General features: G+C 32.3%; 1 protein-coding gene across 1 annotated transcript; it reads left to right on the forward strand.

Moving 5' to 3' along the window:
- Window positions 1-10,108: 10,108 nt before the first annotated feature.
- On the forward strand, window positions 10,109-13,819 carry LOC140954781 (uncharacterized). Its single transcript, XM_073405536.1, has 6 exons — window positions 10,109-10,182; window positions 11,345-11,906; window positions 12,032-12,297; window positions 12,925-13,100; window positions 13,180-13,267; window positions 13,522-13,819. Exons 1-6 carry the CDS (start codon window positions 10,109-10,111, stop codon window positions 13,817-13,819), a joined length of 1,464 nt encoding a protein of 487 aa, XP_073261637.1.
- Window positions 13,820-15,215: the final 1,396 nt, after the last annotated feature.

Genomic DNA, 15,215 nt, shown 5'->3' on the forward strand with positions numbered 1-15,215 from the left:
GCGACCTGTAGTCTTCATTGGCTTTTAAACAGACAAAACTCGGGTTTATAATTAGTCTAGTTAAATTTAAATTTAAATGACTCGTGGAGTTAACTCAAAATTCAGGTGAGACCCATCCTTATTTTTTTACATTTTATTTTAATAAATTAAAAATATATAAAATTAATTTATAAATATTTATCCTATATTTATATAGAATGTTTCATAAATTTTAATATATGGTAGCTACATATATCTTATTTCTACTATAAATATTTCTTAACTATTTTATTTATGAAATATTTATATATAATTTGTTTTTATATAAAATATTTCTTAAATTTTTCATTTGAAAATATTAATTATTTTTTTTAAATTACCCGGATTAACCTATATAACTTGAGACTCAATCCTTTAGCTAGATCAATCTCATATTAATTAACCTTTTTGTCTTGACTTACTTTTTTCTTAATTTTTTTTTATTTAACACTTGTTTTCATTTCTTCTTATCCCCATCTATTCTTCAATTGTTTTTACTATATTTCTTAATATTTATCACATAACTTATTTATAATTTATAATAAATATTTTTAATTTTATTTTTCTAACTGCATTGAAATAAGAATTAAATTATCTTTTATTACATTTTATAATTAACAATTAACATGTGTATTGTGTATTATATGAACTCTTAAGAAAATAATAATTACAACAAGATTCAAAGCAAATTTTCTTATAAATATAAATACAAATTAAAATAAAATTTTTATCATTAACAAAACCTAAAAAAAAGTGTTTCGATGTAATGTTTTGTACTTTGGTTATTAATTTTTTTTTTCTTTTTAATTTTTTTCATTTTATATTGCGTTGAGTAATTATTAGGCTTAATAATTTATTCGGTATAATTTTTTTTGGGGTTTGGTGGTTAAAAAAAAAATACATTTTAACATTGATTTGGTTATTGATTTTGCGAGGCAAAATTTAATTTAATTGTCATAAAAAAATTAAAAGTGAGAGGAGTGAAATAGAAAGTGGGGAGGCTAAAAGTGAAAGTGGGGTGAAATGGAAACCTTTTATTTAAGAAGAAATTTTTTCTTTTTTTTTGGTCCATTATCTCTTTCTTTCTTTCCTTTTTTTTTTTTGAATTTTATCCTTTAACATTGTATTGATTGGTGATTTGGCTTGATGATTTGTTTATATTTCTTACTTTCGAGAGATCTCAACCTAAGAAAATATTTTGACATTGGGCTGGTTTTGGATTTTACAAAAAAATAATTTGGTTTTGTTGTTTGTGAACAATTAAAAAAAATAAGAGGACCAAAATTAAAGTTAGTAAAATGGCAATTTTTTTTTAAGAAAAAAAAAAACCAATTGGTTTCAAGGCCTTTAAGGTTTAAAATCTTTTCCAAGTTTTTTTTTATATATCCTTTCACTTTAAGAAATTATATGTTTTAGTCTAATACTTTATTTTATTTATGTTTCGATTCCAAGGTTTGAGACACAAGAGAAAAAATCAAGCTTGAAAAAAATTCCTAATTTGATTTCGTGTTTTTTGATTTGTTTTTTTTTTTTAGGTTATTGGATAACTTGATTTATTTTGAAAGGTTATACGAGGTATTTTTAGATGAAAATGAGTTTAAAATAGATTTTTAGATAAAATTAACACCTCTAATTTTCTAACCATCTCTGTGGTGACTGAATTTTTGGAGATAGAAAAAAAAACAAAGTACTTGAACCAAGTCAGGTCTATGACCCGGAGGCAAACATCAGGTTTCAAGTTAGGTATATATATTGCTTTACCCTACTCGAAACCCTACCAAACCCGACTTGAAAATCATGAATGCTCTTAAAGTATGACAAATTTATATAATGTGAATCATGTGGATATAAAAATCTAGAAACCTATAGTCAAGTAAGACACTTCCCAAAAAAACTAAGATCAAGTTTGAAATTAAATTTGCCATAACAATAACCTATATTAAGGCACCAAGACTATAAAGTAATTGAACCCCCTCTCAACACCTATAAAGAGATGTGAACGAGAAGTATAGAGGATAGCATGGTGCATGATTAATATTTTGATAAGCCAGAGTAATTTAATGAAGAACAAAAATAAAAAAAGTATGAGCAAAATCTCACACACAATAATAACTGCTTAAATCAAAGTCTATTAAAAAAAAAATCTAAATACAAGTTAAATAACCATATTTATAAATAAAAAGTCCTAAACAATGCTGAAAAAGCAATAAAATCTTTTTTAATAAAATAGAAAAAAAAAATCTAAATCAATTAGAAAACTAAAGTAGTTCTCGTAGCTTCTGGACCTCTAAAAATATCTAGTAAAATTACAACTTAGTCTAACAGTTTGATCAAATATTATGCTTGTTAGAGTAAAATTATGCATTAAAAAAAAAAATAAACTTAAAACTGCTTCTGATACTGAAACTAATTAGCCCATCATTGCAAAATAATTAGGCCAAGTTGTAAATGAACATAACCCCTCTTGCACATAAATTAGATCAACCCATGTTGTAAATGGATCAAGCCCCTCTTACACATAAATTAAATTAACTAAGATCTGACCATCAATAGAAGTTATAGCTTTCTTGAAACTCATATTGGCCTGAATAAGCCTATTGAATACATCTTTGAGTTTCTTTGCCCTTTATCTTGTAAATGGCCAAACTAGAACTTCTAGTCAATCATGTGGTATAGTTTGGATTGTATCATCCCATCTCTTATCAAAAGAATTCAACCTTAAATTATCACCTACATCAAACAAGGATAAAAAAAAAAAAAAAACATTAAAAGCAACACTGACACTATACTCACCTAGTAAATCTATTTTATAAGCATTATCATTGATTGTTTCAAGGATTTTGAATGGTCTTCATCTCCTCCTAGCATCAACTTAAATCTTTTTTGTTTAAGAAATCTCTCTTTTTGTTTATGCACTTAAACACAATCACCTAGTTCAAAAATAATCATATTTCACCCTTTATTAGCTTTGAATACATATTGTTCATTCTTTTTTTCTTTTTTTTGTATTTTCCACCTCACATTCTCATGGAAAGCATTTATTGCTTGAGGTTTTTTTTTTTATTAACATCAAAACTAACCCTTTCATTAATAGATAAAGGAAACAAAGCCAAAGAAGTTAAAGGATTAAGTCATAAACAATTTATAAGGGTGAATAAATAGTAATCGAATGCACACTTCTAGTATATGCAAATTCAATAAATAGCACGCAATCTTTCCAATTCTTCAAATTGTTTTGAATAATAATTCTTAATAATATAGTTAAAAGTAGGCCAGAGTACTGAAATCTTTAACAAATCTACTAGCCAAACCATGAAAACCTCTCACATTTGTTATTGACTTAGATGTAGGCTATTTTTGGATAGCCCTAACCTTTTCTCCTTCCATCTCAATATCTTTCGTACTAACAACATATCCAATAACTACAATATTTTCCATGCAACAATCACACCTTTTCAGATTAGTATAAAATCATTCTTTTTATAAAACAATCAATTCATTTTGCAAAATATGGTTCATTAATCTCATGAAAGTACTAGGTGCATTATTAAGTCTAAGAGGTATAAATAACCACATATAAAACCATATTTAGTTTTAAATACAGTTTTCCATTCATTTTCCTCATTCATTCTTATTGATGATATCCTCTTTTCAAATCAATCTTAGAAAATATAGAAGACTTATGCAATTCATCTAACATCTCATCAGGTCTAGCAATTGGGTGTCTACACTTTACCGTAATATTATTGATAGCATGATAATCACACATCCTCCAAGTCCTATTAATTTTTAGTACCTATAACACTACAATTGCACATGGACTCATGATTTCTCTTATGTACCCTTTTATCATCAATTCTTTCGCATGCCTTTACAGTTCATTTATCCATAGTTTTAAGACCCGACCCGATCCAAGGCCCGGGTTCCGGGTTTTGACTAGGTCATTGGATCTTAACCAAGGGTCGGCTAGGTCAAATTTTTAAAAAAAATCAAAATGACATTATTTTAGTAAAAAAAATAAAATAAAATAAAAGTCAACGGGTTTATGGCCGAGTCTTAATCGGGTCTTGCCAGGTCAATCGGGTCGCCGGGTCACACCGGGTTTTTCCTCCCTTCATTTTTTCTTCAACCCGTCTCGATTCCGGCCCCAGGTCAACCGAGTCTCGGGTCGACCCGCCGGGCAGGGTCGGGTTTCAAAACTATGCATTTATCTCATCGAGATTACTTCTATAGGCTAACTGATTAGATAAAGATGTTTCAGGTATAAGATTAATTTGATACTCAATTCCCATAATAAATGGCAACACACTAGGAATCTCATTAGGAAAGATGTCCTTACAATCTTGTAATAAAAAAACACAACATTAAAAAGACAATAATTAATATCAAAGAATCATCACAACCCAACAGCTTAAGCTATTAAGTGAGGTCCCAAGAAATGATTTATATTATTCTTTAACACACCCTTAAGTGAAAGCCCTTTGGGCTTGAAACTTGCACAGGCCCACATTACCTTGTGCTTAGTTTTTATCAAATAAATAGGGATAGTGAGATTCAAATTCGTAACTATTTAGTCATCAAGGCTCTGATACCATGTAAATGAACTATCTCAACCCAAAAGCTTAAGCTATTAGGTGAGGTCCTAAGAAATGATTTGTATTATTCTCTAACAATTAAGGTCATTAAAATTAAAATATGCCTCCAAATACACATGTAAAATCGTAGGTATGTCAAAAAAATAAGCATTCTTAATCTCACTTCTCTGTGTATAAAAATTAACATGTTTTTTTTTAAAAAACTCTCTTCTTTTCTCACCCTTCATTTCTTCTTTATTTTCTCAGCTGAATCTCACTAATTCTTATTTTGGACAAATCTAATCTTCTTTTTCTCTTGACTCACTTTGTTTTCACTATTCATCACATCCTTATATGGTTGATCTTTTTCTTTGATTTTGCTTTCTCCTGTCAATTCTTAATGATATTCATACACTTGTTTAGGGGATAATAGTACAAGTGTGAATGTTTTCCCATCTTTTCAAAAGAATATCTATTCTTAAATCTATCATGCTTAGCTTTTCTATCAAATTGTCAAGGTCTCCTTAACAATAAATAAGTAGCATGTATAGGCACAACATCACACAACACCTCACCCTTATATTTTCTATCAAATTGCTTAATAACTCTTACTTCTTCACAATCATTCAAGCATTGAAGTCTATTACGCTTTTCATATTTAATAGTGTACAAATTTAATTTTTAAACAAGTGTAGTGACAACAACATTAGCACAACTCCTACTATCCATAATCATATTACATACCTTATTATTTATGTGGCATCTAGCATTGAATATGTGCTCCCTTTGTTGTTGTACATCATTGTCCTTAATTTGAACATTATGTATTATTCTAATCACTAAAGCCTCTCTATCAACTAAATACTTAGCATTACTGACAAGACTAAAACATATCAAAATAGACATGATCAAACAAAAGACAATAATAGGGGCAGGCTCCATCTTCCCATTTTGAAAGCTCTTAAGGATAAAAAACTACGATAGAACTTCATCCTCAATGAAAACCCTTTTAAATTAGAGTTGTTCAAGAATTTATGTTGCCCTTTTCACACCCTGTTCTTACCATTGGTGCTTCTAAATTTCCTTGGCATTCTGCCTCTAGTGCATTTATTGACCCTCTACCCAAAGCATGATTGGGTAAAGGGTTTATACTCATGTTTAGAGTTTCTTCCAACATTATTCACCCAACTTTAATCAACTACATGAGCCTCTTCTTGAAGGCACTACACATATGAATGTTATGCCCTCTGGCACTAGCATGATACTCACATGTAAGATCTGGTTTGTACTAGTTGGGGTAAGGTGGTTACAGAGGCATGAGTGGTTTTAAAGTTACATGTCCAATGCTCAGCAACTTTTGGTACATCTCATTTAAGGACAATAGTAATGGGGTAGTTGTTTCTAGACTCTTTGAAAACTCTTAGTTTGATTTTTGATTTGAGGCTCGAGTTTTCTGGCGGGAAATGAAGGGTTGAAGTTGATGTTGAATTTGGGGTGAAGTGTGGTAGTTTTGGAATTGATTTTTCTTACCCCTAAAACCATCTTCAACATGGTTGACCTCCCTTATTTTTATCTTCGAAACCCCTTTTCTCCACTAGCACAGAGAATTTACCACTCTTTATCCTTACTATATACGCTTTGCCACTACCACAACATCAATGAATTGTTGCGTCGAACCACCCATCACATGCTTGTAGTATGATGCCTTGCGCGTATTGGAAAATAGAATGACCCTCCTTTCGTGGGTATCGTAAAGATTATTGTCAAAAAAGAAATATGATGGAAAATTTCTTTGTCCAATAATGGGGGATACACCTATGCAACTAAATCTCTCCATCTTTGAGCATACTCCTTTATGCTTTCATCCTTTTTTTTTTAGATTGAACAAGTTGGTTTTGTCATTAGCAATGTCCATATTGTACTTATACTACATAACAAACATATTTATCAGATCTTTTCATCTCTGAATCTTTGTGTTGTCTAATTTCATGTACTAGCTCAATCAACCCCACTTAAACTATCTGGAAAAAAAATGCATTGGTAGTTTCTCATTGTGTGCTATTTATGTTATTTTATTGCAGTAGGAATGATGAGGCATTGTGTTCCGGTGCATTTGATAAATTCAGGTACTCAAAACTTTTTTAGTACCACCATAATAGGGACTAAACACATTTTCGCAGCCTGTACTAGGTCATACAAGTCTAAACCTTCAATAGCCCTAATTCTGGCTTCTAATGTTGTCATCTTATCTTGATCAATGTCATCAAATGACTTGGTCTTGTGAGACTCATTGATAGATGCATCTATAACTATAGAGGCTGGTGTCGGTGTTGTTGATTACACAAATGTTGGATTGTGTTGAGGCTCCTGACCATGTTAGTCCATTCTTTCTTCGGGCTAAGCTATTGTTGGGGTTTGAACAAAGGTGATGAGTCAATTGGAAGGACCTTCACTAGAGACATTTCTAAATATTTGCTCGACACAAGACTCATTGACAGATGCATCTATAACTATAGAGGCTGGTGTCGGTGTTGTTGATTACACAAATGTTGGATTGTGTTGAGGCTCTTGACCATGTTAGTCCATTCTTTCTTCGGGCTAAGCTATTGTTGGGGTTTGAACAAAGGTGATGAGTCAATTGGAAGGACCTTCACTAGAGACATTTTTAAATATTTGCTCGAGAAAGTTAGTGAAGCAAGTCACGCTAACTTTTAGAGAATCCAACTCTTCTTAGAAATGAGCATCATGGTGAGCACGCTCTTCATCTTCCATAGTTTTTAGTCGAAATCAGGAGTTGTCGACTTTTTAGGGACCTATATTTCAACATGATGCATGTATGTCTATTATTTACAATGAATAAATGCATGTGTATAGATGCATATGTGTATACATGCACATCGAATATGGATGGTGAAAACCCATAGTTTGATCATCTTAGACTCTTTTTAAAAAAGTTGTGGTTTTAGCTTAAAAAATCCTGTAGAGTTTAGGATTATTGATAAGGCCTCTCTTGATACAAAATGAATTACTAGGGCGTTAGTGCCCTAAGGAAAGGTTCTAGACCATTAAATAAGGGTAAGTGTTCTACTTAGAATTGGGCACAGTATAAACATTACATAAGAATAAGGTCTCTCTTGATACAAAATGAATTACTAGGGCGTTCGTAACCCTAAGGGAAGGTTCTAGACCATTACATAAGCATAAACGGTCTCAAAAGGCCTATGAACTGCCCAATGACTACCTTACATGAAGGTAGTATAGAGATTTACAAGGAATGGTTAGGACATGGTTTACCATCATTACCTAGTAAACACTCAGTTCATAGTTGGATGTTTCGTGAATCTGAACCCCAATTAACAATCATGAGGTGACTCCCCACCTAACTTAGAATTGAGATTACTTGCAAAATTAGAATGCATAAGGGCATTAATCAATGTTTATTGTACCTATGCATGAATAAAAAGTAAAAATGCATGCTAAAATAATAAAAATACGAGCTAAAATTAAATAGGCCAAAACAAACAGGCAAACAATCAAACAAACAAAGTTTAGTCCAACCAAACAAGGTGTTCCCTAGTGAAGTTGTTATCCTATCACGAAGTGATATCAAACAGCACGCTGAAGGTGCCTCTTAAAAGGTATATTGTTGGAAGGAAAAGGGTTTTTGGTTTAATCATAAAATTATAATTAAGATTCATGAATCATTACTTAGTATTAAGGTTATTAAAAAACCTAATGGTCTACGAGAGCCCGGATAAAGGACTAGTTGTGAAAGGAAAAGACGTATCGCCCCTAATGCACCCTACCTAAAGTAAGTTGCATTAATATTTGATTGTTTTTCTAAGTCAAGTTTCTATTTGTTTGTTTTTTTCTAAAGTCTAAGGCAGATCTCCCTTCGTGAGGAAGTCTCTATCTTATTAGGTTGAATCCTAATCATTACGTGAGCTACATTTTAGCATTAAATTTATTTCTTTATATCTTTAGAACCCAAAGTTTTACACCCATAAATATTAAACTCTACATCTAAACCCTGATACAAAATGAACAAAATGATTGGTAAAGATTTTTAATATTTTTGTCAAATCCTAAAGGATAATCATGAATTAGTTACAATATCTTTCTTTTTTTTTTTTGCATTTTTAAAACATAAGATACAATTTTTTTTGTTTTTTATGAAAACATGTCCAGAAAACTTTTAGGATTTGGTCGTATGCATAAAAAAATTTTTTTTTTATTTTTTGAAAGAGGAAATTATTTAAATTTTTTTGAACTTTTTTTAATTTTCAAAAATCTTTTAGAAAAGTTTAAGAAAAAACCGAGTATTTTGATATCGAATCTGTATCTTACATTGTAAATATATACCCTGATATTATCCAAAATTGGTAAAATAATATGCGAGAAAATCAAAATTTTTAAAGAACTTTTGATTTTTTTTTTAATTTTTTTCATGTTTTTTAATATTATATTATTAATTATTAAATATAAATATAAAGTGGGTTGGGAAAAAATAGGTCCCAACCCAGTCGAGAGCAAAGTTGTTAATACCGTTCCGTTTCAGCCGGAATGCCCGGAACGTCTTGTACCAGTTAAAAAAACGAAATAAAACGGAACAAGTTTCACCTCGCTTAAAATCTCGGGTTGATCCGGAAATTCCGGTCAAATTTCGGCCGGAACGTTCCGTCCGAATTGCATGTGTTCCGTTTCGGGTTAAAGCCATCGAGTCAAAGTACACCGGGTTAAAGACTCGAAATTAAACCCGGTTTATTTTCATTAACTGCACAGTACACCCACGCTATTTTTCTCTGATGTCTAAACTAAAGTAAACTAAACCAAAAATACCAAATCCCTAATTTCACTTCCTCCTCGCACTCGCAGACTCAAGTTCCCAACCAAAACAATTACAATCGGCATCTTTTCTTTGAGTTTCACGAACTCCCCCTCCAATCTTTCCTCTTCTTTGTTGCTGTCTTGATCTTACATATTGCAATAACTGCACTGTTGCTACTGTAAGGCTACAACCTGACTTTTCAATCAAAGCGGCTCAATCAACATAAAAGAAAAGGAGCCCCCCTGTAACCTGGCAAAGAACCAGAAGACTCATTAAATCTCGCTTTGTGGCCATCCGTTCCTTTCTCAAATAATTGTCCCTGCAGTCTGTAGAGCTAAGGTGCGATCTCTTTTCTCTGTTCAAGTTCAAATCAATAAACTATAAAAACGTCCTTCCAGCACTGACCCTTTTTGTAGATAAATTATTATCCTTCAAAACACTAATTATTCCCCCGTTTGCTAATTAAATATTTATAAATTCTCGACAGTTAACCAGCGACCAGGCAGAAAACTTACACTTCTTTTACTAGAATAATTCCTTAGTTAAAAATCACAAATACATGGAATATACAGGTCAAAGTCTATATATATAAAGCCGAGTATACGTCAAAAGCAATTACGTATATAATTATATTAGTGCAAAGTCTGTTTGCTTGTTGTCCCACTCCTTCTCCTCCTCTCTGACGTCAATGGAGGAGTACATCATGGACTCTTCTGGCATTGTTATCCCTGACATTTGCATCCACATCTGTGGTGAAGCCAAGTGTGACTCGTTAATGGCTTGGATTTGGCTAGGTATCTCTTATTCTCTGACACCCATTTGCCCCATTTCCTCTTTCGTACCCCTCAATAGATAGAACTTATACCATCATGGCTAGCAGTGTTTCTCTCTTCCATCTATAGTTCCAGCTAAGTTAGCTGAGGTTTGAGGGAATTAATGATCGATATAGGCTGGTACGAGGTGGTGTTATCCGGTTATGTTAGTCCAGTATATATAGATATTTGTGGGCATGCATATTATATTTAAGTTGATAGAAACGTGGAGACTCAGTAGGAGAGGAAATGAGCTTTCCAAGTAGTTGCATCGGTGACAATAATTGTGGCCATCCGTTCCTTTCTCAAATAATTGTCTCTGCAGTCTGTAGAGCTAAGGTGTGATCTGTTTTCTCTGTACAAGTTCAAATTATAAATGAAAAAAGCATGAACTTAGTTTTGTTAACTTACACTGCTGGAATGTTAATAGTCTCAGGCTTGCCATAAATTCAAAGGACTAAACACTTTAGAAAGTTGTCTTTTATGATAAATGGCTTTGATTTCTACAAAAGTATATATTTTTTATTGGATAAATCAAATTAAGAGATAGCTTACTACAATGAATCCACTGTTTAGGACTTAGGTGGTGTGGAATATGATGTTAGATAAAAGAAAAGGATATGCCATCTGAAAAAATATTTTAGCATAGAAAACCAATTTCTTTGAATGGATTGTTCAACGAATTGCTGGCTGGTTAGATTATGTGAAAATACATGCTTTATATATATATATATATATATATATATATATATACAACACACACACACACTCAGGAGCAAGAAAACAATAAATAGTCATACCAGGAGAAAACAATGAAAGTGCACTGCTCACAATATATATTTACAAAAAGGAGACCCGAATCTTAAACCTCTAGAACGAGTGCATTTTTTTAGAAATTTGATACTATTAATCATACCAGGATTATCTTAATAATTAGCAGTGATTCGTTGAACAATCCATTCAAAGAAATTTGTAAATCAACATGGTATCTTGAGAAATGTCATTCTTTTCATTTTAAGTTATTGGTATTATTACCATCCATTTTACTTTAAAAATCACATTGATGTAAATTATAATAGCTGAAATTAATTGTGTTTTATTTTTGTTTTCAGATCAAATTACATGGCTGAAAACTCATCAAGTGGTGGTTCTTCTATGGCTTCAGCTCCAGCAAGATCAGATGATCCAGCATGGGCTCATGGGCAAGTGGTTGTTGGTGCAAAGAACTCATGTATATGTGTTCATTGTAGCAAAAGGATCAATGGTGGTGGTATTACTCGTTTGAAGTATCACCTTGCTGGTATTAAGGGCCAAGTTGAAGCTTGTAAAAAGGTTCCTCCAGATGTGAAATGGAAAATGAAGCAATTGATAGAGGACTTGACAATGGAGAAAGAGAAAAGAAAGAGACTTAGAATTGATATTGGAAATTCTCAATCACTTTCCAATGATGAAGTCGAAGAGGGTGATAGTGTAAATCCAACTTCAAGTGATATCGGTTCACAAGCAAGTAAGAGATTGACAATGCAAGGCACAAGTGCAAATAGAAAAAAGACGACTTTATTCGTTCCACGAAATACCCCAAATTCACAACCTAGCATTAAAAGTGCGATGGATTCTAAAAAGAAGGAGCATAATGCAAGGAAGGTCATAGCAAGATGGTGGTATGATGTTAATGTACCATTTAATGGTGCTAAATTATATTATTATCAACCAATGATAGACGTCATAGCATCAATGGGACCTGGTTTTAAAGGACCATCATAGTTCATGATGTCCATGAATATCTCTTTGAAATCAAGGCTGATTGGAAACTTTATGGATGCTCCATTATGGCAGATGGGTGGTCAAATAGAAGGAATGTCCCAATTGTGAATTTTCTTGCTTATTCTCCAAGAGGTACCATATTCTTGAAGTCAGTTGACACTTCGGGTCTTCGAAAAGATAAAGAGACATTGCTTGAAATGTTTGATGAAGTTGTCAAAGAAGTGGGGCAAGAAAATATTATCCAATTTGTTAGTGATAATGAGTATGCATTCAAGGCTGCTGGGAAGGCTTTACAACAAAGGTATGACACTTTCTTTTGGTCTCCTTGTGCTGCCCATTGCATTGATTTGATGTTAGAAAATATTTCTGATCCAAGATATTTTTCGATGATTGATGAAACCATTAAGAAGGCAAGAAACATAACCAAATTTATATATAATCAGGCATGGGTTTTAGCTTTGATGAGGAAAGACTTTACTAATGGAAATGATCTATGTCGTCCTGGCATTACAAGGCTTGCTACCCATTTTTTAAGCATCCAATATTTGCTTAAGTTTAAGAAAGAGCTTCGACAAATGTTTAATTGCATGAAATGGGTAGAATCAAGTCATGGTAAAAGTAAAGTTGGAAAGGAAATAACTGCCATAATTTTACAAGATAAAGACTTTTGGCCTCGATGTGAACATATAGTCAAAGTTAGTGAACCTTTAGTGCGAGTTCTTCGGTTAGCAGATAGTGAAGAAAAACCATCAATGGGTTATTTATACGAGGCAATGGATAAAGCAAAAGAAGCTATCAAGACAAGGTTGAAAAATAAAGTATCTTAATATGGACCATATATTCGAGTAATTGATGCTAGATGGGATAAGCAACTTCATAGTCCATTACATGCAGCAGGTTGTTTTCTTAATCCTGAAATCTATTTTAGGCCTTCTTTTTCAAAACAAAAGGAGGTTACTCGAGGTTTGCTTAACACAATTACTAGATTGGTCCCTGATTGTGACACTCAAGATTTAATTAGTGGCCAACTTGAGGAGTATAAGAAAGCAACTGGTGATTTTGGCATGCCTCTAGCTATTCGTCAAAGAGAAAAGTTAAATCCAGGTAATAACATTATGTTTTTTAAATATAATATCGTTTTGTATTTATAATATCTAATTTATTAAACTTTTGTCTTATCTAGTTGCATGGTGGGAGCAATTTGGCAATGACACTCAAGAACTTCAAAAGTTTGCAATTCGAATTCTTAGTCAATGTTGTAGTGCAACTGGGTGTGAAAGAAATTGAAGTATATTTGAATTCATTCATTCTAAAAGGCGCAATAGGCTAGAGCACAAGAGATTCAGTGATCTAGTATTTGTTCGTTATAATTTGAGGATTCAACAGAGGTAAAATATTGATATTATCATATTAATAATAATATTGAAAATGATTATTACTATTTTTATTAACAATGATATTAATTTTTTAAAACTAAATTTATCACTAATATATATGTGGTTTATATTCATGTTGTTTTTTGTAGGAATTTGAGCAAAACAAGAGATGCTTTAGATCCCATTAGCCTCGATAATATTGACCTATTGAATGAATGGATTTGTGAAGAACCTAGCCTTCTTGATGGAGATGATATAAGTTGGGAGACTATAGAAGCACCTTTGTCTACTTTGACTTTAGAGGATGAAGAGACATGTTTTGATGAAGAGAATATTGAGCTTGGTGGAAATGATCAACTATTAGAATGTCTAGTTGATGACTTTCCCTACATACCACCACAAGATCAAGATCCTTATTTTTATGTTAATGATGGAGATGATGTTTGATTTATGTTTATTTTGTGTTAAAACATTTTACTTTCATAATATTTTGGTATTAATTGTGAGAATTGAGTTAATTCATGTGTTATATGTGATTAGGGGCATGAAATCATGAAGATTTATCAAAGGAAATGTATGGGTAACTAAATAAAAGGTAGCCAACCATATAAAGCGCAAAGAGAAAAAAAGGAGGAAATTGTGGTTCTCCTTGTTAGATTTATGATAATATGTTGTTTTTTATGCGAATGCGATGTGTAAATGAAAACGTTGATAAATCTGGACAAATTCGTCTCCTGATTCTCGAAGCACATTCGAGTAGGAAGATAAAGGAATTAAGATCTGTTTTTTTGCATAGAAATTATAGTTTTGGATGTTGACTAACTATAGAAATTAGTCTTGCTTGATTTGGAGCTATGAAACTCTAGTTATGGGTCACCAACCCAGACCGAGTTATGACATACCTTGTAGGACAGCAAGTTTGGTTCGTTGATGAGTAATTTTGAGTGTTTTAGAGACAGAACTGGGTTCTCCTCCCTTCAACGGACTTGTAGCTCTATGTCTTAGCTTTCTCACGAGACAAACCTCCCTTGACACGAAGTTCTAGAACTCTAGATATTGTTAAAAATTTGAGTACAAGTCGAAGTGCGCTCTCTGTTTGTAAATTCAAAAAGTCCTTACAACAACCATCTAGACGTGTTAAGGGTAGGGATTGAGTCCCTTCCCTTCGGGGAACGTGTAATATTACATTTTAGTTTCCAAAAAGAAATGAGCCATGTAAAAAAATGAAATTTTGTAATGATAACTATGGTCAGACAAAAAATGACGATGTTAATGTGTAAAATGACAAAAACATAAGATATAAAGGAAAAAATAATTGAAAGCAAGACCTATATTAACTGTTAATATGGTTATTATGAAAATTATTTTGAATAAGGATAATTTATGAGATATGCCTGTGATTACAGAAAGGACCACAAGGATGGTGTAGTGGCGGCGGTGGAGCACCAGTAGAGCTTCTAATGCAAGAAAATGATCCACACCTAAGCCACATAGTTAAATTTAATGATTTAATATGTTATTAATTTGATGTGTATTAGCGAATGTTGGATATTATGTTAAAAGATAAAAGTTTATGTAATAATGTTGTTAGTTCGGATGGTATCCCAAATGTATGTTTGTTCAAGGTGAATGACCCCTGTGTGAATCGTCAAGTGATGGAATTATTGTTGACATAGAAAATATGAGAAGTGTGATATAGGGCATGGACTAGCATACATTTAGTGTATGTTAGGATCCCAAGTTTGGGGATCATCATGCATCGACTAGCTTACATTTAGTGTATGTTAGGGTCCCGAGTAAAGGGATTGTTATGCATTGACGCCTATGGGGTGATGATGATACT

This window comes from Populus alba, chromosome 17, assembly GCF_005239225.2.
Source record: "Populus alba chromosome 17, ASM523922v2, whole genome shotgun sequence".
NCBI classification, from domain to species: domain Eukaryota; kingdom Viridiplantae; phylum Streptophyta; class Magnoliopsida; order Malpighiales; family Salicaceae; genus Populus; species Populus alba.

Bases quoted from the DNA above. Each gene is read 5' to 3' on its own strand.
- LOC140954781 (XM_073405536.1), top strand. From the start codon at position 10,109: ATGGAGGAGTACATCATGGACTCTTCTGGCATTGTTATCCCTGACATT. The intron at 13,101-13,179 runs GTAATAACATTA...TGTCTTATCTAG, and splicing joins AAGAGAAAAGTTAAATCCAG to TTGCATGGTGGGAGCAATTT. The intron at 13,268-13,521 runs GTGTGAAAGAAA...TGTTTTTTGTAG, and splicing joins CAATGTTGTAGTGCAACTGG to GAATTTGAGCAAAACAAGAG.